At 34.1% G+C, this 20,835-nt stretch overlaps 1 protein-coding gene across 1 annotated transcript in view; it reads left to right on the top strand.

Annotated features, from left to right (window-relative positions):
• The window catches only part of LOC145261148 (intraflagellar transport protein 172 homolog), a 265,859-nt gene that overhangs the window by 41,259 nt on the left and 203,765 nt on the right, over positions 1 to 20,835 (top strand). The window contains exons 7-9 of the mRNA XM_080119448.1: positions 75 to 289; positions 7,621 to 7,744; positions 10,249 to 10,344. Coding sequence (XP_079975574.1) covers positions 75 to 289; positions 7,621 to 7,744; positions 10,249 to 10,344 — 435 coding nt within the window. The remainder of the gene's footprint in view (positions 1 to 74; positions 290 to 7,620; positions 7,745 to 10,248; positions 10,345 to 20,835) is intronic.

The raw sequence follows: 20,835 nt of genomic DNA, 5'->3' as shown, positions 1-20,835 counted from the left end.
GTTGTTAACTATACTGCAAGATTACTAAAAAAAACGTTTCTATAAAAATGTGGATATATTTTTTTGCTTTTTAGGGTAAGATGTGTCAACACTGCTGCCCCCCCTATGCCTTAGCTTACACATCCCATGGTTTGATTGCTGCTGGCTGTGACAAGAGGATCATTGCTTATGGACGGGATGGTCGCAGCTTCCAACAATTTGATTATAGTCGAGAGGAAGATGAAAATGAATTTACAACTGCAATATGCAGTCCAAGTGGTCTGTCTGTTGTCCTTGGAAGTTTTGACAGGTATTTTCTTTCTTAACATTACTGACAAATATATGCTCTTTCTGAGCAAAGAGTTTTTCTAGTATATGAGGGTTGTTCCAAAAGTAAAGCCTCCTATTTTTTTTTTAAACTCGAAAAGTTGAAGAGCTACAAAGATAAATGTGGTACCATTAAAATGAGCAACCTTTTGTGCTTCAGAATTTATTTTTCTACAGAGTCAATTCTTAGCCATTCTCAATGCATATTAATGACTCGTCTATGGTTTTTTTTTTTTTTTTTTTTTTTACATAGGCATCACCACATTATCAAGGCCAAGAGGCCACTCAAGGATAAGGGTTAAAGAGTGTACATTAGAAATTGGACAATATAGTAATCATTAGTAATGAAAATTTGGTAAATTTGACAACTTATATGGAACGGCTCATCAAGAACTTATTTACGTTAGACTTAAAGACAACATATTGTAGTCAGCCGGAAAGCAGGAAAACGGAAGACAATTCCACAGGCGTGCAGTTCTAAGAAAGAAGCTCTGCTCATGGAATCTACGTTTAGGTTTAGGCACAGATAAAGAGTGGGGGAAATTTTTGATAGTGTTTACAGCTAGACGAGTGTTTCTTGTGAAAGTTTGGCGAGGGGGACCATAGATTGAAGCTCAGTCGAACACTTTCCATGAAAATAACGATACATCAGAGACAAACTCGCAACATCTCTTCTGTGAGATAGAGGTTGCAAGGAAGAGAAAAGGACATCTCCTACGAGGCTACGAAGTCTATTTTGAACTCTATCAAGGCAGGCCAAGTCCTTTCTAGCAGCTCCTGCCCAGATGTGGCAACAGTATTCCATCCTTGGACGTACCTGGCTCTTATATAGATAGAGAATAGCATCAGCAGTGAGATATCTACAGGATCGATAGAAAGATCCCACCATTTTTCCAGCGGCCTTGGCAACAGATTTGATGTACGTGTTCCATTTAAGATCAGGAGTAATGGTCAAGCCAAGAAGCTTGTCGGGTTTGCTTTCTTAGTTTCGCACTGTCAATATCTGCAACAGAGAGATGAAATGCATAAGTTCGATTCTCATAACAATGCAATTTGCAATCCCCTCTAATCCAATCAGGTGGAATAAATAAATATTAGGCATTACTTTTGAAATCCTCCTCTTATAAAGATAGCATTTATTTCAAATATGTGACTGTTAGGAAGTGTTCCTCATGTATTGCATGTGTTGAGTTTACTAATGGACAACCAATTGTGATCATTTCTTGTTGATGAAAAAATACACATTAATATATAGATTGTACGCATTACACATATACATTTACTTGTCATCATATTCAAGTAACATCTGTTTTACTTGTAGGCACATGTTGAACAGCCTTTAGAAATTGACTTCTACTTTTAATGCATCTAAAACCAAGCTCCTATCTTTACATCATCAACGCTCTGATACCCATCTGGCATCAATTGAAATGGATGGCTGTCGTCTAGGGGAAGCTCCATGTTTTGATAAGCTTCTGGGTTTGACCTTTACTCCTGACCTGAAATGGAACACGTATATCAAGTCTGTTGCCAAGGTTGCTGGAAAAATGGTAGGATCCTTCTACCGCTCCAGAAGATATCTCACAGCTGATGCAATTTTCTATCTATATAAAAACCAAGTACGTCCAAGGATGGAGTACTGCTGCCACATCTGGGCAGGAGCTGCTAAAAGCAGCCTATCCTGCCTTGACAGAGTACAAAATAGGCTTAGTGGGAGGGGGTGCCCTTTTCTTTTCCCTGCAACTTCTCTCCCACAGGAGAGACGTTGCAAGCCTGTCTTTGTTTTATCGTTATTTCCATGGCAAGTGCTCGTCTGAGCTTCAATCCCTGGTACCCCCTCGTTAATCGTTCATGAAAAACACCCGCCTAGCTGAAACCACTGTCAAAAATTTTCCCCACTCTTTATCTGTGCCAAACCAAAACATAGATTCCATGAACAAAGCTTCTTTCTTAGAAGTGCACGCCTGTGGAACTGTTCTGTTTGCCTGTTTCCCACCTGACTACAACCTGGATGTCTTCAAGTCCAACATAAACAAATTTCTGATGAACCGCCCCCTTAAGTAAGACACTTTATCAAATCTCAACACAAACGTACTGTACATGCAATAACCCTTATCCTCGAGTGGCTTCTGGGCCTTGATAAGTGGTGACCACCTTGTAAAAAACAAAAAACAAAAAAAATCTCTGGCTAGGGCTTTATTTATCATTCTTTGCCTTAAGTCCATCGCTTTCATTTCCTCACATTTTTTTCCTTGGCTTCCTCTGCTACCTTAAGTGTTGTACATATACTAATCTAGGAATTCTTATCTATTCTTTCAATGTGACTAAACCAACACATCTCCCTACAATCCCAATTTTATAGCACCTTTTATACTGATGCATAAACTCATGACAGATCACAGAAATTTAAACATGACAGACTAATAAAATGTTGATGTATCTGGGAGTGTTCTTGAATATTAGGTTGAGAAGAAATTTCTTGCAGTATTGTTAATTTTGATTTCAAATGATGTGTTTTCAAATAAGTTTTCGTTAGACTTTATACCTTTAATTTATATATCATTTTAAAGAGTGTTTAAAATAATCATATCTTCTTTTCGGAATGTTGAATACAAGATAAAAAAAAAAAGTAAATTTACACAATTTTCTTATTTCAATTCAAGCTAGGCCCAAAAGCTGCTGAAACAGCTTGCGAAATCAATGAAGCATTTGGCCTAGGAACCACTACTGAATGCACAGCACAATGGTGGTTTAAGAAATTTCATGGCGGTGCCAAGAGTCTTGAAGATGATGAGTATAGTGGTCAGCCATCTGATGTTTACAACGATCAATTAAGATCCTTAATGGAAGCCAATCCATGTATAATTGTTTGAGAACTTGCTTCTGAATTAGACATAACGTATATGATTATTTCCAATCACTTGAGAAAGATTGTAAAGACAAAACAACTTGATAAATGGGTGCCTCATAAATTGAATGACAACCAAAAGAAACGCTGTTATGAAGTGTCATCTTCCCTTCTTTTACTCAACAAGAATGACCCGTTTTTTGACTTGTAATGAAAATTGTTTTGTTTTTTTTTACAACAACCAGTGACGCTCAGCTCAGTGGTTAGATGCCGATGAAACTCCACAACACTTCCTGGAACCACAGTTGCACCAAAAGAAGGTCATGCTGACTATTTGGTGGTTTGCAACCGGTCTTATCCATTATAGTTTTTTTGAATGCAGGCGAAATCATTATGGCGGAGAAGTACTGTCAACAAATGGATGAAATGCATCAGAAACTTCAACAACAACACCCAGCATTAGTCAACAGAAAACGCCCAATTTTCCTCCACAACAATGCCCGACTGCACATTGCTAAATCGACCCTGCAGAAGTTGATTGAATTGGGCTCTGAAACTCTGCCTCATCCAACATACTCTCTAGACCTCTCATCTACCAACTACCACTTTTTCAAGCATCTCTATAACCTTCTGCATGAGAAATGTTTAAAAAACTTAAGTGATATCAAAAATGCCGTCAGCGACTTCATCGCCACCAGAATGCAAGATTTTTACGTTACTGGCATAAATACACTTGTTTTGCATTAGCAAAAGTGTGTTGATTCTGATGGTACTTATTTTGATCGATAAATTTTTGTTTGAGCCAAGATCTGTTCATCTGAATTTATAATTAAAAACCGCAGGAACTTTCTTGTCAATCTGATAGTTTTTGTATCAGAATGCCCCCAGTAAATATCAAATCGATAATTGAAAAAATCCAATTAATTATTTTAGACCTTTTTATTAAAACTGTAAAAGTATTTATCTACGTAATCTGGTTAATGTAGTGTGAGAATATATCTGGTCATTATGGTTTATCTCCAATAATCTTATAGGAGTCTGTGACATATTTCCATTGTATGGACACTCGGCACAAACAGAAACCCTACAATATTATTATACTATCTCTAGACAGAACAGGTCCTACTCTTGGATTCTAGCCAGAAGATCAAGAAGGTATATTTTAGTTTCGTGTATGGCCCAAAAGCTACATCATTTTTTTAATTAAATTTTTTTTGTTTTTTTGTTTTCTTCGGTGATCAGGAGATCCTATTCATTAAAAAGGTTATAATATACTACAAACATTAAATTAACGTATCTATATACTAATTTAATGTTCGTAGTATGTTATCACTTTCTACCCTCATTTTTAATAAATAGGATCTCTTGATCAAATAATTTATAATCTGGAAATTGTGACACATTAAAGGTACTACTGTATTAATATATAGATTATTATTATTATTATTATGATAATTATCATTAATATTATTATGATAATTATCATTAATATTATTATGATAATTATCATTATTAATATTATTATTATGATAATTATCATTATTAATATTATGGTAATTATCATTATTAATATTATTATGATAATTATCATTATTAATATTATGATAATTATCATTATTAATATTATTATTATGATAATTATCATTATTAATATTATGATAATTATCATTATTAATATTATTGTTATAATTATCATTAATAATATTATTATTTTCCATTATACTATTTTTATGTTCAACACATTCCTTTCAGTTTCTAACCATTTACTATGTTTGTTGCTGATTGAAACGTACGCTAATGCATTACAAATTTTAAAAATAAAAAATACAACATTCTTCTTTCACAAATGGTTAAGAAAATTCACGTGAACTCTTTCAAAAATTTTTTACAAGGAATGAATGCAGCCAAAAAAGAAATTTCTTGTTGTTCCAACGTCTTTCATTGTTATTTCGCTACATTTTGTGATCAAGAGTGGAGGACCACTTGAAATATCAAAAAATAGAATACTTAATATCAAAAACAACATTATCGTTTTTATGCTTCATACACTCCTCCATAACCTTGAAATTACTATTCTAGAAGCATAGCTGGAATTAAATATACTAGCAGAACCCGTGGAAATTCCACGGTAGTTGAAAACATCATCACATACGCAAGCAATAGAATGTCTTTCAATAGAATAATCAGTGTAATATTAGTTCCGATCAGACCGTGAATTAAAAAAGTAAATATTTTTCTAGCCAAATATGGAGAACTGCTTAAGATATATTATTACAAGAAATAGAACTATAGTAAGACATCACATTTTTCTAGAGATTATAATCTAATCAAAGTAACTTGTAAATCAGTCAGTAATAACTAGGGCTGTGACAACAGCATACTCTTTTCATTGTTTTGACTCTTGAGTATATATCCGACACAGTTACTCAGTCGAGAATCACATCACTATATAAAAGCATATAAGCTATCAACGGATACACACCCGAGAGTCAAAACGATGAAAAAAATATGCTGTTGTCATATCCTTAGTAATAACTATGTCATAATCTTTTTCTTGATAATTTGGCATGTAAGTAATAGGATTTGATAGAAACATGTTAGATGTCAACTTTTGCAATTTTTTCATAGTGGTAAGAAAATTAAATGAATCAGTAAGAAGTGCGATTGGTGGGATTTGGTTAAAGAAAAAAATGAAAGTGTAGAATGTTTGTAGATGATATGGCAACACTTGTAATCAATATAATAATATGCTAAGACAATTTCATGTTCATACATGTTATCACCCTCCATCCCTTTTTTCAAAAATGGAATCACCCAATCTCCAAATTAATTTTTAAAATTTCATCTGATATCATTGTTGTCAAACATGAAATCCTGATAACTCTTTGTTTCAAGTTAGGATCAAAGTGTAGTATGTGTTCTGTTTGAAAATGCTACAATAATATTGTGAAGTTTGCATTTGTGACAGATGTCTGTAGAATGGAAATATGTCACAAACTCCTACACGGTTTTTGGAGATAAACCTTTATATGTACACATATCTAATGTAATCGCAGAAACCTTAGAAAACGACCTTATTGTTGATTATGGTCGTAAATGGATGGTAACATTTAATGCCACTAAAACTAAGCTTCTTTCCTTTAAAAATTATAAAAAACCTTTTCCACCACAGAGAAAATTACTCATACCTGAGTATCTTGTACCTCTGCAAAGCCACCATTTGCTCATGCATTGGCACATCTTGGCTAGTGCATCCATCACTAATCTGTCTCTCCCTTTTAGAGAGAGTCTAAAAGAAAGAGTTTCCAATCTAATAGGGCCCTCACTATCTACTAAGCTCCAACTTCTGTCCCATCGCTGCAATGTTGCATCCTTGTGACTGTTTTACAAGTATTTTAATGTGCTCTTTGCTCTTGTATCCCTTTGATGTACATACCCCCAACAAACCCATCTAGTAGCAAAATGTCACCCCTTCACTGTTGAGGTTCCTAGATGCCAGAAAGCCTTCTTCTCTCAGACTGCTAGACTTTGGAATTCCCTCCCTGCTTTCTATGACTATATTAACATGAAGATGTGTAATGTGAACAGACATCTCGCACATAGTCCCCTGTAGACATGATCCCAAATAGTAGTCCCTTTGTTCAAGTGGCATTGTACCTTGTTTGGGGGGAACAAGAGTAAAAAAAAAAAAAAAATCTTTAAATCTAATATATAAAAGGCTATATGTCTGTCTATCTGTCCGTTTGTCTCCATATTTTCAAACTCTATCTCTTCCGAAGCTAAAAGTCGCAGAGTGGTGTTAGAGATCTCAAATGATTGGATTTTTTATGGGCCATTCTTTTATGGGTTTTAGCCAGTTAAAATAGTTTTTGAAGGATCAAAAATGGATCCACATTGGAAAAATCGTTATACATTTTGTACATTCACCTTTGTTTATTTTTAATTTTTAAAAAGTACATATGTGTTATATTGGTACAGTGGTAACATCACCAGCTTTGAATGCTACAGTTTTGCTTTCGGTTTCGATTCTAGCTGATGACACTCAAATACTTTTTCTTTTACTTTTGAAATCACAACTCTATAATAATATATACGAAATCGTGACAAATTAAAATGTCATATTTAAGTGTATTTTATGACCGGGCAAAGCCGGGCGCCCCAAATGTATATATCTGAAACTTCATTAACTTAAATAAGTATGTTTGATTTTAAACAAAGGTGATACTATAATATTGTGGGGTCTGCGTTCACACCAGATGTTCATAAAATGAAAATATTTTTAAGCACCGCAGCATGACTGTTACAAGTATCGAATTTTCATGCGTCCTATTGGAAATATTTCTGCCATGTTCTTATTTATTTATGGAGTTGTAGCAATACATCTCATTAAAATATATTATCTTTATTTTATGATGTGATGGAAAAAACTCTTTAATCTGATTTTTTTTCCCCCCCTTTGTTTTAAGGCTCAAGGTATTGAACTGGAGTCCACGGAAAGGTTTATGGGAGGAGCCAATGGATAAAAAGATTGCCAATTTGTATACAATCACTGCACTTGGTTGGAAGCCAGATGGCTCAAGTATATGTGCGGTAAATAAAACAAAAAAAGATGTCTTTTTTTCTTTACTTTGTTTTATATATCATTTTTTCTTTTATTTGTCCTTTTTGTGTCACCCTACTAATTTTTTTTGTGTCCCATTAAATATTTTTTTGTGTTTAAATCTTTTCCTACTTTTCTTTCTTCGTTTCTTTTATTCTGACTTAACTCTTTATTTTTCTACTTTTTTTCCTCTCATTAAATCAATGTTTTTCTTTCTTTTTTGTTTGTTTCTTTTTTTTTTTCATTTGTTTATTTTGACTTGACTCTTTCTATTTTTTTTTATTTTTTCTCTGATTAAAACAATATTTTTCTTTTTTCTTTCTTTTTTCATTTTTTATTTTGACTTTTTCTATTTTTCTATTTTTTTCCCCTCCTTTAATTTTTTTTTTTTTCATTTTTTTTTTATTTTGACTTAACTCTTTATCTTTCTACTTTTTTCTTTCATTAAAAAAATATTTTTCTTTTTTATTTCCTTGATTTTGAATTAACTCTTTATTTTTCTACTTTTTGCTCCTATTGAAATAATATTTTTCTTTTTTTTCCCTTCTTTATTTTGGGGTAATTTTTTCTATTTCTTTCCTATTAGGGCTTTTTCTTTCTTTTTTTTTTTATCTTGTTCACTTTTTTAAGTTATCCATGAATCTATTTAAGAGGCACTGTCTGTCAGTCTGTCTCAAATATTCAAGCTTCAGTTTTATATTGCCCTTTCATCACTAAACACACATATTAAATGGCCTCATCTGATATTGTCGTTGTGTCAAATGTGAAACTCGAACTTAAATACACTCTCTGGCCTTCAAGCTAGGATCAAAGTGTAATATCTGTTCTGTCCAAAGATGGTTAGTAGATGTAGAACAGTTGACATAGCAAGTTTAGTTCACAAAGGATGGTCAAAGTAAACACTGGAGGAATTTCTCCATCTGATGCGTCTTAGTTAGTATCGTGTCATTTTGATGTTTCAGTGTTGACCACATTTCGTAATCATACTAGAGTACTGTTCAAATATGTGTGTTGTATGCTGCCACTTTCATATACAGTGAGATTCCTATGTTTCGAAAAATTGTTGACAACTGTCTGAAGACTGTCCATGCATATGACAGATATGCATAATCTTGTAGTTGTGTTAGTTTGCCTACTGGAATTACATTTCTTGCCTAAGTAGGTGAATTTATTGACTCTTTTGACACCAACCTGGGGATTGTATGAAATTAACTGCATCTGTTATCTGCATTTGAAATGGAATCTATTGGTCTTACTGACAAAAAAAATTTTGGTGCTTGTTTACCTATAAAAAAATTTTTTTCAAGAAAAATCTTTAAAAATCTATATGATGTATGTACCTGTTACCACACGAAGATGTTATATTACAAAAGTCATGTAAATCGATTAAGTAGGGGTTTTTTGTTTAAGAAAATCAAATTTTATGACACATTTTATTGAAGGATTAGCGTGTCATCTTAATTATAAATGATCCGGAATGTAGGATCAACACAGGCAGATAAATCGACTTTGAAAAAAAAAAAAAAAATTTTTTTCCGCCCTCGAAAAATCTTTTGAAATTACCACCTTTACATATTTTCAGTGGTGCTGAAAACGAAAATAACATTTATGAACACAATTTAACATAAAATGAGCACCCACACGTTGACACCCCCCCCCCAAATAAAAATTCTGTGTTTACATTTCGGGGGCGTTATGGTTTGATTTTCTTAAATAAAAAAAACTACTTGATTGATTTACGTGATTTTTGGAATATGACCTCTTCGTGTGGTGACAGGTATATACATCATAAAGATTTTTCTTGAAAAAAAAATTTTTTTATAGGCCCAAATGTAGACAAGCACCAATATTTTTTATATACTCAAATTCTGGGAATAAATCACCTTATTTTGGTTTATTGGGACAAAATCACTGTTTTCATTTTCAATGGTAGTAATAATTATAAGCCAGTAAGCCATACTATCAGCTGCAGATAACGTCTAATGTTGTACATACAAGAAATTAGATTGTGTAAGAGAACGACTCAACAAGAATTTGTTTTATATTAGACTTTAAAGTGACAATGCTATAGTCAGCTGGGAAGGAACCCTATGGTATTGTGTTCCACAGCTGAATAGTTTTTGGAAAGAAACTCTGCTCATGGAAGTTCCATTTAGTTTTAGGTACACAGAGAAAGAAAGGAAAATTATTTGCAGTGGTTGTAGCTAGATGAGTAATTATTGAAAATGTTTTATAGGTCAAAGCAATAGATTGGAGTTTTGAGCTATAGGTAAGAAATGAGGATGTCCTCACTAGGTTTCAAAGTCGGTTTTGTACTGAGGCAAAGCAGGAAAGGATGCTCTGAGTGCCACTCTTCCAGATATGATACCCTCCAGATATGGCACCAGTATTTTGTTTTGGGATATATTTTTCTCCTTATACAATGAATAATGAAGAAATGGAAGCTGAAAATAAAGGTATGTATTTTAAGGTTTGTTTGCTTTTTTATTTTTAGGGTACCCTTTGTGGTGGTGTGGAGATCTTCACCTGCAGCCTCAAAAAGATTAACTACAAGAACAAATTTGAAATTACCCACGTTGGTCTCAGTCAGGTAAATCAAGCAATAATTTGTTTGAATCAGTTTTATGAAAGTTGCTCCTGACAAAGCATGAAGCCACTTAATATCTCCCCTAAATTAGATTCTACATTTTTTAGCTGATTATTTGTGAACACACTGAAAGACTTGATAAAAAAAAAAACACAATTATTTTAGAATGTAGCATAAGGGATTAATTTTGCATATGAATTCAACATAAAATGATTAGTAGGCCCTTTTTGTTTTTTAGGGCAGTTAACCATATAAAATCTAAGGTTTCTACTCTTTTAGACAATTATGTGTGGTTTTACAAGGTTTTTGGTGAATGAGAGCGCTTGCCACTCAAATTTAGGGTTTGAGTAAGTGTTTTTAGTGAAGAGGGCTGCAACTCAAACTTAGGTTAGTATTGGGATTAAGGAAGCTATTTCAGGAGTGTCACTTAGACTTTAATAGTTTGGTAAGAAATTTTTTTTAGATGGAAGGGGCTTACCATTTGCAGTTAGGGTAAGTAATTATTTCTTTTTCCTGACTTTTTATTTCAAGATGAAAAAAATACTTCCCCCCCCCTCACAAAAAATGCGTCCTTTATTTTTTTCATTCAAAAAAAAAAAATTAAAATTACGTTTTCTCATTGGTTTCAGATTATAAACAAAAGCAAAAGTTCATTTGTAATTTAGTTGAATTGTTGATCAATTTGTTCTTTTTTAATAGAAATCGCTCCAAACAGGATATGAAGCCACTTAATATAAGAAGCTTAAAAAATACTACTTCAAGGTCAAAAATGCCAATGATAAGTGTTAGATGGATAGATTCCAACTTGCATAGCAGCAATTCTTCCCCCTTTTTCAGAAACATCGTTCATGGAATGCAAAAACTAAAGGACAAAATAAGAGAAGTAAGAATTTAGAGGCTGCCAAAAACTCAAGGTCTACTTTCTACACTCTTTGAGAATTTCTGCTTATGCTTCACCCTTTCACAAAGTTTAAGTCATGAATGTTCCACAGTCCTTGTTTTATCACCAGCCAATCGTAAGCATGTTTGGATGCATCATGCAAAATTGTAAATAACCCTAACCCTAACCCCTCTTCAAACTACCCATGTCTTGTTTCATTCCTATTAAATCAAAACGATGTTCACTTTTAGCATAGATATTGAATATAAGAAAAAAGAATGTGTGGTTATGGAACATTGAATGTCTTTTTAAGCATATTGATTAAAGGTATTAAACAGCTATAAAAATATTTTGTGGCTGAGATAAGTTCTGTGATGACAGTATAATGCAAGTGGTTATTTCCAGACAAAATGCTCCAATACTCGCAGGCAAAAGCAACAACAATATTGTGGTTTTGAGTGGCAGATGTTTTGGTTTGATCAGTTGGCAGATCTTAATACTTCATAGACAAGTTTTTCTTTCTTTTTGAACGCTGACCAGTTTTGGTGGGAAGCCATTGGAGAGACATGGAATAGCAATGTGCAAAATATTATAAAACAACTAAAGCTTTTACTAAAAATGTATTAGTTTTTCTGAAGAAGAAAGAACATCACACACACACACGCACATATATTGCATGAATTTTTTTTATTTATACAAATAATATTGACTACATATGTGCATACACTTTTCAGCTGTAATTTTTTTTGTTCTTTTTTTGAAATTTAGCCTCATTAGACGACTAGTCTGAATTGATTTTAAATGCAAATGTACAGAGTTCATTTTTCAAACTTTTACAGTTTTTTTTATGAGGGGAAATAGGGAGAAAAAGGAGGAGGAGAAATCATATGCATATTAAACTGTAGAAGTGAAATAGCAAACAACTGTATACACAGAATAAACTTTAGGATAACAAAATTATGTCTGAATGAACAATTTGAAATTCTGAACTTTAAAGACCTAAAGAACCTATTAAATTTTAAAGGTGAAATAGCAAACAACTGTATACACAGAATAAACTTTATTTTAGGATAAAAACACATAAGAAAAATGAAATGAAATTAATGATAATAATAATAATATTAATCCAAACACATGTGTGTTTGGATTAATATTATTATTATTATCATTGTTAATTTCATTTCATTAAATATAATATTAATTTCATTTCAGTAAATATAATCTAAGCTATTAATTCAATGCATTTTACAAAAGAAAAAAGTTGCATCACCTAATAGAAAACAGGTACTTTTGATAAACTGGTAATACCAGTTGCCATAAAATGCTTAGATAAGACCACGGGGTTACCAGTACTATGTTTGCCAGATAAATAAGGCATATAAACACAAGAATATGGATATAAAAATAAAAGTATTATATAAAGGACAAGTGTCTGTTTGTATGTCCAGCTAATACTTGAAAAATACACAACAAACACCCACAAAGTTGGTATTATTTAATTGGTGTAATATTAGATTATAATATCTATAAAACTGAACAACCAATTTCAATGTGAAAAAACAAAAAAAAAGGACACTGGTTTACCTTGACCATCGCACTCACATTGCCTCTGCTAACAAGAGTGTGTTTTATATATATATATATATATATATATATATATATATATATATATATATATATACACACACACAACTTTAATTAAAGTTTGGAGTGATTTTTTAAATAAAACAAATTATATTGTTTATTTGCAACCAAGTTTGATTTTTATGTAGAGTGTGTTTATATATCTGCAAAACTTAAAAATTTTTGTGCAGATTTTCCTGACACGAGTGTGCTTATATATTTACAAAACATTTTAATTTTCAAGCAAATTTTTGTGAAAATAATAATTATAAACTCGAGTTATATTATTTATTCATGACCAATATTTATATCTATTTACAAAACTTTTAATAAATGGATGTTGTGCAGAGATGGTATCACACAATTTGAAAAAGGTAAAAACAATAATAAAAAAAAATGAGTTATATTATTTATTTGTGAAATGAGTTATATTATTTACACAACTTTAATTAAGGTTTTGTGAATAAATAAATTAAAACATCACATTTAATCTTGATTGCCTATGACCTAATGCAAATTGTTCACGAACTCACTCGTATGCCCAACTCCGATAGACAATACGCAAGTCTCCTTGACCTGTTTCTTACAACTTGCCCTGACATGTGCTCATCTTCTGTTAACGAGACCTGCTAGTGTATATTTATATAATAAAGCTCAACATCTGTGTGTCTGTCTGTACACAAATAGGCTCCTATATGGTTTATTATTATACTAAACTGACCACATACAATGATAGAAGAGGTATCAACAATTTGAAATGGGTATGATAGAGTGGGGCTCTGGGGTGTAGTCGCTTCTGAGGGTGAAGCTTATGCACACTCACACCATTTCACATAGAGCTACCAAATTTGGCAGGATAACCCACCATAAGGAAGGAGAAATTTTGATATGTTACCCTGCTTACTCCCACCAATAGGGTAGGGGGCCCCAGAGGGGGGGGGGGTCACTTATAACTGGAAATCCTGTGCACACTCACACTATTTAATGTACACTCGTAGAGTTACCAAATATGGCAGGATAACCCACCATGGGGTGGGGAAAGTTTTGATGGGATACACTTCTCACCCTCACCAATAGGGGCGGAGTTCCCAGTGGTGTCACTTATAACTGGGAACCTATGCATGCTTACACCATTTGGCGTAGAACTACCAAACTTGCCATGATAACCCACCAACGGAGGTGGGGGACCCATGGGGGTCACTTATAATGCAGAACCCTAATTAATGTTCATCCATTTATATCAATAAAGATTCCCACTACTGTCCCCTCATATTCGTGTGAGCAATTGTCCCCTCCCCAAAGATGATCTGAGCAATGCTGTGTCTGGTTGTCTGTACATCTATAGGATGATGTAATAAAGCTCAACGTCTGTGTGTCTTTCTACCTGTAAGGTGAAAAGAAATTTAAGGTACGAAAAGTATGTAGAAAATAAGTATCAGTTTTAAAAAATCCAATTACAGGAGACTAACCAGGCTTATTGTTCCTGTGCAAAACTGGTATTGAATCGACCATTTCTCTAGATGAGTTCACGGTTACTGGATATTCAAATCTGACATCACAATCTGACTCCCAAAATCGTCCTGGGCATGGAACATGTGCCTACATTAGAGATGGCTTTTCATGTGGTAGGGACATCTCCAGAGAAGATCCTAATTGGCCCTACATGTGCATCAGAGTAGCACAGCATTCATATTTGTTCTCTATCAACCCCATAACAGCGGAGTTACTATCATTGAAAGTATCTCAGAAAAAATTGACCATATTCTGTTTACCAATCCCTCAGCTAACATTCATGTCTGCATTAGAATTTTCCGAACACTCAGTTATCTCAGTTAAGATAAAAACAAAGCGTAATAAGTCCTCTGATGTTCTTCTCCTGAGTATCGATACTCTATGGCTGACTGGGATGACTTTCAAACATTCATATCAGATATACCTCTGCACTCCATGTTCAAAAAGAATGTGTCCTCTATAGTATCAGACCTGACTGAATGGTTAACTGTGGGTATAGACTGCTTCATACCTTCCAAAAATTCCAGCAAAAGCCCAACAGCCAGCTGTTGTTCACTCCAGAATGTGCTGCCATTATTACACACAGAAATCACTATTTTCATTGCTTCCAGCATAATAGATGTTGTGAAACTGAAGCTAGCTTTAGGACTGCCAGCAATCATTGTAAAAGAGTAATAAAAAATGCAAGAGATTCAAATGCTCAGTACGTTAATTTAAAGTAGTGGAGCAGTGGCTTAGCTTCCAGTCTTGGCAAATAACAAACAGGGTCCTGAACAGAAGTGTGTCCTCTATCTCTACCATTATCAATGGACTTGAGGTAATCTTGTCAGATGCTGACAAAGCAAAACTCTTTGCTAAGAACTTTGCAGTAAATCTACCCTTTGCGATCAGGGTCGCCGACCCCCCCCCTCATATTCCCTCCTGTGACTGAAAACACACTAAGCAACATACAAATTTCTGAACATGATGTTGCCAAGCTTATCAGAAACCTTGATTCTAGTAAAGCAACTAGCTCTGACGGCATTCCAGTCATAGTACTCAAAAAGCTTCAACCGGAACTAGTTCCCATACTTACAAAGTTGTTTAAATGTTGCCTTAAAGAGAAATGTTTCCCAACACCTTGGAAAACTTCATCAGTCTGCCCTCTATTTAAAAATTCTGGTGATCAATCATCTCCCTTTCAGTACAGACGAATCAGTTTCCTGTGCGTCATGAGTAAGTTGCTGGAAACTGATAACCAAGAGAAGTGGTTAACCACCTTGGCAAAAATAACTTGCTCAGTGACCTGCAGTTTGGTTTCCGTTCTGCAAGATCTACAGCTGATGTACTAACTGTTATATCACACAGGATTAGTGAATTGCTTGACGGAGGTTTTGTCTCTAGAGCAATAGCTCTTGACATATCAAAGGCTTTTCATAGTGTGGCATAAAGGTCTTCTTCACACGGTTGCCAGCTATAGAATAGCTGGGAATGTCCTCTGTTATAAAATCCTTTCTCTCTGATAGGCTTATAAGAGTACTGTTTGATGGGCAGAAATCAGAAACTCAGTGTATTAATGCTCACAGTTCCACCGTGGGTCCAACCCTGTTCCTGATCTTCATCAATGATCTCCCAAATCTCATTCTTAGGTCATTCATAGATATTTATGCAGACGACACAACAATCTATGGCGACACTTTGAAGGACAGCAATGACAAAGATTTTTCTGATTTTCTCTTTTTTGATCTTGAGAACATCGTGTAATGGAGAAAAAGGTGGTTGGTTAATTTTAATGTATCAAAAACCAAGCTTATCTCCTTTCATTATAATCACTCTGATCTCCACTACGCACCAATTGAAATGAATGGTTCTAGTCTTAGGGAAGCAACATGTCTTGACAAGCTTCTGGGACTGACCTTCACTCCTGATCTGAAATGGAACACATATATCAAATCTGTGCCAAGATCGCTGAAAATATGGTTGCATCACTCTACCGCTCCAGTAAATATCTCACTGCTGATGTGATCCACTATCTGTATAATAGCCAGGTGCACTCTATGATGGACTACTGTTGCCGCATCTGGGCAAGAGATACTCAGCATATCCAATCCTGCCTTGATAGAGTTCAAAACCAGCTTCAAAATCTGGTAGGTGATGCCCTTTTTTCTTCCCTGCAACTTTTTTCCTACAGAAGAGACATCTGCTCTATCACTATTTTCATGGTAAGTGCTCATCTGAATTCCAATCTATGTTCCCCACTTTGCCAAACTCATAAAAAAAACACTCGACTAGCTAAAACCACTATATATAATTTTCCCCACTCTATATCTGTGCCTAAATGTAAACGCAGATTCCATGAACAAAGCTTCTTTCCCAGAACTGCCCACCTTTGGAACACTGTTCTGCTGACATGCTTCCTGGCTAAATACAACATGATAGCCTTCAAATCTAATGTAAACAAGTTCCTGCTAAGTCGTCCTCATGAATAATCAAATTCTACCCAATTTACACTATTAATGATTACTTCACCACCACCTTACATTCATTAACTCTTATCCTCGAGTGGCCTTCGGGCCTTGATAAGTGGTGACCCCCCCCCTCCAAGTTCCAAAAAGTTATTTATATTGCTATACAAATCAGAGTCCATTTTTTTAAAGGCTTTTTTTTTACCCAGGGTACTTCTGCTAGTATATATGTTTATTTATACAACAATCTCTTATTGGAGATTCTACATCTTTGAGCTAACAGAGAAATTATCATTCATGATATTTTCTCTCTTATTCTAAAGATGCGGGATCTCCAATAAGAGATCACCACAGAAAAATGTATGCACATATGTTGCTAATAATGTTTATGCAAATAAACACATTATAAACATGTTCTGTTCATTCATCGAGCACTTTTTAATAAACACAAGAGTTTCCGTGTACTTAGATCTAGGAAACTATACAACCATTTTATATATATATATAATATATATATATCATCTAGGGTTCGTGGCCTAACGGTTAAGGCGCCGGACTGTGGTAAACATGGTCTGAATTTCAATCCCTAGAAACAGTCGAACTACGCTGATTAGAGTTAGTTAACTCGAAACACGCATGTACGTAGATTACTGTTTTAAAAATAATAAATAAAAATGTTATATATACGTCCAAACAAATCATGGGCGACTTTCTAAATAAATACGAAGCCAATATTAACCGTATTCATCGTTTGAAAAACAACAACAACAAATCTAAATTTATAAGCGATAAAAATAAAGAGTAAAAGTCATCTAGGGTTTGTGGCCTAACGGTTAAGGCGCCTGACTGTCATAAACATGGTCTGAAGTTCGATCCCTAGAAACCGTCGAGCTACGCTGATGAGAATTAACTCGAAACATATGTACAAACAAATTATGGGCGACTTTATATATATATATATATATATATATATATATATATATATATATTGATGAGTAAAAGCTATGTAATTATACTTATTTTATTAAACCTCTTTCAAGGGTAAAGAAAATTTGTTTCGCAAATTGATCATTGTCACTTCATTGAGAAGTATTGTTTGCAAATTAACCAGGATTATTGTGTGTGTTGTGTTTGCGTGTGTGTATTTGTTTCCTTCTATATGTTTTGTTGTATGGATGCATGTGTTTGCATATATATTCGATTTTGTGTATGTGTGTTTCTTTCTGTATGTGTGTGTGTTTTTCGTATTGTTTTTTGCATATCAGTGAGAAGAGAGTGGTGAAAATTTGAGATATTGATTTATCTTTTAATGATAGTAAAGCGGCTCTACCACCACCACTACCACCACGAATTCCAATAACTGAAATAATAGATTGGGATTTGTGTTGTGAGAAAAGAAACAGTGTGTCAAAGGCTGCATTTCTCTTTCTTTTTTTCTCTTTCTCTTTCTTTGTATCCTTCCTTCTTTCTCTCTCCTGCGACTCCTCTCTCTATCCCTTCTTTCTTCCACTTTTTCCTCTATTTCTTCACTTCTCTATCCTCCCTTTTTCGCTTCATCTCCTTTTCTTGCTCTCTCCCTTCTATATCCTGTATTTTCCCCTCTATTCTTTCGCTTTTTCTCTCTCTTTTCTATCTTCTCTATTCTCCCTTCTCTACTTATTTCCCCCCCCCCATCCTCTATCTCCTGTCCCTTTCTATAACCTCTTTTTCTATCCCCTTTCTATTTCCCTTTCTATCTCCTCAATTTTCTTTCCTTTCCATTTCAGTTTTCCTTCCCCCACCACCTCCTGTTTTCACTCCCTTCTCTATGTCTACTTCCCTCCTCTACCTCAACTTTTCTCTCTCCTTTCTATATCCTCTTTTTATCTCCTTCTATTTCCTCTATTCTTCACACTTTTACCTTTTTCTTAACCTCTTTTATCTCCTCATTCCTTCTCTATCTTTTCATTTCTCCCTTTCCTTTATCTCCTCTTTTATCCCTGTCCTCTACCGCCTTCTTCTCCTCCTCCTCTGTCTTCCCCTTTTCTCTTTATCTTTTTCCCTATTTTTCTCTCTGTTCTTTGATATGGTAATTAGTACACAACTTAAATGACCTTTGACCTCTTCTTTAATCTGACTTCTCAACTTCCGCTTATCATTTTTGAATATTCACACAAAAGAATTAATGAACAAATTAAAAATAAACATAAGTTAAATTGATTTCAACAAATATTCAAGAAACTAAAACAAGAAAAAGAAGATGAAAAGAATATATTTGCTGAAGTACTTCTCCTAGCTGTGTAAGTTAGGGTTATTATAACTATAATCTTCAAGAATTATATCCTTTCAATTTATTCAGAGATTTGTTAGACTGAATACAAACTATGTTTTAACAGATAATTTATTAAAACTAAACTTCTAAATATGTTCCATATTATACACAGGCATGAAAGAAGTCTCTGCTCTATCATTATTTTCATGGCAAGTGCTCGACTGAGCTTCAGTCTAAGGTCTCTCCACTCCTGCAAAGCATTCACAACAAATACATATTTAGCTACGACCAACTCAGCAAGGTGTGAAGCCACGTGATCTACTGGGCTACTGAGAATGAAAGATGATATATAGCAAAGACAAGAGATGCCTACTGATCTTAGTCTTTAAAAAGGTTAAGGCTATGGGTAGGAGGAAAACAGTCAGCAGGAAGAGAGTTCCACAAGCTTGCAATTTTTGGAATAAAGCTACTGGAATAGGATTCTGTATTACAATGGGGTGTCAAAATAGCGAATTGATTTAGTCCACCCTCTTATTAACCTATAATATAACCTGGTCAAGGATTTACATTATCTGCACATTGAAAACCAACTTTCACTGGACAGTATCTAAACTTCAACTCCCAGCATCCATATAATAATATATATATATATACATGAAGAAGGGTGGAGGTTACATCAACTTAAATGTTGTGCAAACAACACTCAAGATGAGAACAGTAGCCCGAAGAAATCTAAATAATACGAATAAGCAATCCTCATCTCAAAAAATTCATAAACATACGCACATACCTAAATTCATATAGAGATTGATTTTATTGCCTGACCATTGTTTTTTTTATGGTCTGTCTAAGAGACATGTAGTCTTGTCATGACAAATGATTTAATGACTGCATTGTTATGATGGAGATAAATCAATTATGCAAATATCTATGACTCACAAATCATCAGTCTCCATACAATTGTCTGCCTCTCGCTTGTCTGTCGATGTAAGTCTAAGTCCATTCATAGTTTGTCATTACAACTTGCACGCAATCTTCTTTGCTGTTTCTGGCAGCTTGTCTGCTTTATTCGGATGTTTCTTATTCAATCCGATAAAGTTTACCGATATATCTCGTACATGAATCAATGCATCTCCTGTTTAAAGACAAAAAATGAAGGCACAGAGTTTTCAAGTCTGAATCAAACCTGAAATCTTTAAAAACTGATTTCCACTGGCTTTTTGTCTAATATCAAAGTGCAGTACCTGTTGTGATCCTACATTTGCATAGATGTTATCCTAAAGATGAATGCTGATGTATTTATGTGCAGTGATCGATTTGCGGCATACACTGTTGTAGATGCATGGAGATCTTGAATTACAGGAAGACTGGTTAGCTAATGAAGTCTTTTGACTAGGAGCAAAATGTAGTATTTGTTTTGATACTACATTTCACCTTTTCTGTCTTCGGATAATGAAATGGGATTTTTTTTTCTAGACTGAGATCATTTTAATTTTTGTCCCAATCCAGAGTGAGCCTTTATGGGGAGCTGTATTTTTTCCCACATTAAAAACCGACCTTTTATCCAACTCTGCTCTAGTGAGGAGGCAAATAGGAACATAAAAAAATGTACAAAATAAGATAACAATATTTTAAAAGTTAATGTAGACAACTTTCAGTAAGGTGCAAAGTGGCATGGTGTATAATAAATAAAAGCCAATGTCTTATACCATTTAAAAAATAGAGTGTGTAACAGAAACCAATCATCTCTGAAAGAGTTGGCTAGGCAAGGGTGTATCTTGTTG

This window comes from Euprymna scolopes, chromosome 37, assembly GCF_053919585.1.
Source record: "Euprymna scolopes isolate OS-2025 chromosome 37, ASM5391958v1, whole genome shotgun sequence".
Lineage (NCBI taxonomy): Eukaryota > Metazoa > Mollusca > Cephalopoda > Sepiida > Sepiolidae > Euprymna > Euprymna scolopes.
Note: the sequence above shows the minus strand (reverse complement) of the source record. Positions and strands in the feature narration are given on the sequence as shown.